Here is a 3,236-nt window from a genome sequence, read left to right on the forward strand (position 1 = left end):
TTAGATGTAAAGTAAATAAAAATAACAATGAGAAAAACATAGTTAGACTTGTTTATTGCATGTCTTAATTGAGTTTTTTAAAAGGATATTTTGTTGATCCAATATTGAATTGTAAATTTTTTAAATTTGAAGTATATGTTAATGTACAATAATTTTAATTAATTAAGTATTCATTTTTATTATTTGAACACTTAATTATATTTAACCTATTAAGTTGTTCAAATACTAAAAAATTACAAAAATTAAGTTTAATTCTCAATAAAAGTAGAAAATTACTAAATTTTTAAATATAAAGAAAAACTTGTTTTTTAAATTCATTTTATTATTTCAACAAATCATTTATTATTATTATTTTCATTTTAAAATTATAAAAAAAAAAGTGATTCTTAGACTTATTTTTTATTTTTTTATTAAATATTAATACTTTTAAATAACTTTTTATATCTAATATAAATTAAATTATTTAAATATCTCAAATCTAAATAAATAAAAAATATATACTAATGGTTTTCAAATAAATTAAAAACAATTAATTTTTGGTCCCTTTCAATAGCTCTTGTTATTTCTTATACTGTAATAAACAAAGTCTCTTTCTCTCTCTTTCTGATTCTTGATTCTGTTTATCTCTCCCTCTCTCTCTATCTCTCTCAGTGCCAGAGAAGAACTCAGAGAGAAGAGAATAGTGAAAAACCAAGCAAAAAATCCACCCAATCTCCTTCAATGCCCAGATTCCTCACCCTGTAATCAAACCCCATAACCAGATTTCCCGATTCCTTTACAAAAATTCATCCTTTTCGTTTTTCCCTCATACCTACGCTGCTATGAAACCAGAACATCCTCAAGATCCCTTCTGCGCCGGCGGCAGCGGTGGCGGCGGCGGCAGCGGCAGCGGTTCTTCTCCTTCTTCTGATGCCAATCCTCCTATCCAACCGCCTGCAGTTCATGGGAAGTCTAAGATGTGGCCGGAAGAGGACGCAGGTGTCGATGAGCTTCTCGCTATGTCTGGTTATAAGGTAAAATGTTCAGATATGGCGGTGGTGGCGCAAAAAATTGAACAGCTAGAACAGGTGATTGGACAAAATCAGGAAGATGGGTTAGTTTCTCATCTATCTTCTGAAGCTATTCATTATAATCCATCGGATCTATCTTCATGGCTTGAAACCATGATTTCTGAGATTAATCCCCTTCCTGATTTCTCCCCTTCTACATCTAATTCCTCCATCCTTCTTCCACCCTCCTCCGCTTATAATCACTCCATATTTGAAGACTCTTCGTCTGATTACGATCTCAAAGCCATACCAGGTAAGGCTATTTTCCCACACCCATCGCCGCCACCGCCGCATCGGCCGAACAAGAGGTTGAAACAATCTTCATCATCTTTTTCTCAGTCAATCACTTCGCCTTGGGTGATCCAGAACGAGTCAACTCGGCCTGTTGTTCTTGTAGACTCTCAGGAGAATGGAATCAGATTGGTTCATGCTCTCATGGCTTGTGCTGAAGCTGTTCATCAAAATAATCTAAATCTAGCTGAGGCTTTGGTTAAACAAATTGGATTTCTTGCTGCCTCTCAACCCGGCGCCATGCGTAAGGTAGCCATTTATTTCGCTGAAGCTCTCGCCCGTAGGATCTATCGACTCTTCCCTGAGGATCCTTCCGATTCCTCGTTTACCGATCTCCTTCAGATGCATTTCTACGAGGCCTGTCCTTACCTTAAGTTCGCTCACTTCACAGCGAATCAAGCGATTCTCGAAGCATTTTCTGGGAAGAAACGTGTTCATGTAATCGATTTCAGCTTGAAACAAGGAATGCAATGGCCAGCTTTGATGCAAGCATTGGCACTTCAACCAGGTGGGCCGCCGACTTTTCGTCTAACCGGAATTGGTCAGCCGTCATCTGATGGGTCAGACCATTTACAGGAAGTGGGTTGGAAGCTGGCTCAAATGGCAGAGATGATTCAAGTTGAGTTTGAATTCAGTGGGTTCGTTACAAATAGTTTATCCGATCTTACCCCATCAATGCTGAATCTCCGTGAAGGTGAAGCCGTGGCTATCAACTCGGTTTTCGAATTACACGGGCTACTCAGTCAGCAAGGAGGAATAGAGAAGGTGTTAACTTTGATAAAAGAGATGAATCCGGAAATAGTTACAGTGGCAGAACAAGAAGCTAACCATAACGGTCCAGTATTCCTTGATCGTTTCACCGAGTCATTGCATTATTACTCAACTCTTTTTGACTCGTTGGAGAGTTGCAGCGGCGATGATGGGTCGTCGGATGTGGTTGTAAGGATCCAGAATATGTTAATGTCGGAGATTTACTTAGGAAGACAGATCTGTAACGTGGTGTCTTGTGAAGGTGGTGACCGATTTGAGAGACACGAGACTCTGACTCAGTGGAGAGATCGTCTCAACTCGGCTGGGTTCGAACCAGTTCATCTGGGTTCAAATGCTTATAAGCAAGCAAGTATGTTACTTGCTCTTTTCAATGGAGATGGCTATAGGGTGGAAGAGAACGATGGTTGTTTGCTTCTTGGTTGGCATAATCGCCCATTAATCGCCACCTCCGCTTGGAAAATCGCTTAGGACTCGGCCGGCGGCCGCCGGCGGCCGGCGACCGGCTGGGTTGGTTGGTGGTCACTTTTACCATATTACCCTTACCTTTTTTTTAATTTATTTATTTATCTTTTTATGAATTAAAATATCTCCCCAAATCCAATTCCATGTAATTTGGGCATGATTCTTAAAACTCAATTTCAGTTTTCAACCCTCTTATGGGGTGGAATGTTGTATTTTTCTATTTGGATCAATATTAGTATAGATGTAATATATTTATAATATATTACAGTCTTATTTCCTACTTCAATGTGTTTTTTTCAAATAATGTAAGTAAATTATTTGGACTTCTAGGTTAAAAATAGTAAGGAAAAGTTAATTAAGGAAGTTTGTTTTGCTTTTCAACCTTTATAAGAAAGTTTCAATTTTTCTAATTAGAGTATGAGGAGCTATTTTATAATTTGATGTAAAAAAGGAAATAATTTCAAATTTGTGAATTAACTTCCATTTGTGACAATTTTTCTTGAATTTATTGATCATTAACCAAGTGGTTTACAAAACAAAAACCAATATTTGGTGGAAATAATCTCATGCAAAATATGGTTTCTTAAATGAGAAGAACACTAGTTATTTCATGAAGGCTAACATGTTTTGTGTATTGTTGGGAATGTATATCTACTTGAAAAA

General features: G+C 37.0%; 1 protein-coding gene across 1 annotated transcript; it reads left to right on the forward strand.

Annotated features, from left to right (window-relative positions):
• The first annotated feature begins 597 nt into the window (after positions 1-597).
• Positions 598-2,853, forward strand: LOC124945274 (DELLA protein GAI1-like). The gene has a single exon (XM_047485674.1). It carries the CDS (start codon positions 822-824, stop codon positions 2,577-2,579), a length of 1,758 nt encoding a protein of 585 aa, XP_047341630.1. The 5' UTR covers positions 598-821; the 3' UTR covers positions 2,580-2,853.
• Positions 2,854-3,236: the final 383 nt, after the last annotated feature.

Source organism: Impatiens glandulifera, chromosome 7, assembly GCF_907164915.1.
Source record: "Impatiens glandulifera chromosome 7, dImpGla2.1, whole genome shotgun sequence".
Lineage (NCBI taxonomy): Eukaryota > Viridiplantae > Streptophyta > Magnoliopsida > Ericales > Balsaminaceae > Impatiens > Impatiens glandulifera.

What these genes read in the sequence shown, in the direction of transcription:
- LOC124945274 (XM_047485674.1), top strand. Translation starts at nt 822, where the DNA reads ATGAAACCAGAACATCCTCAAGATCCCTTCTGCGCCGGCGGCAGCGGT.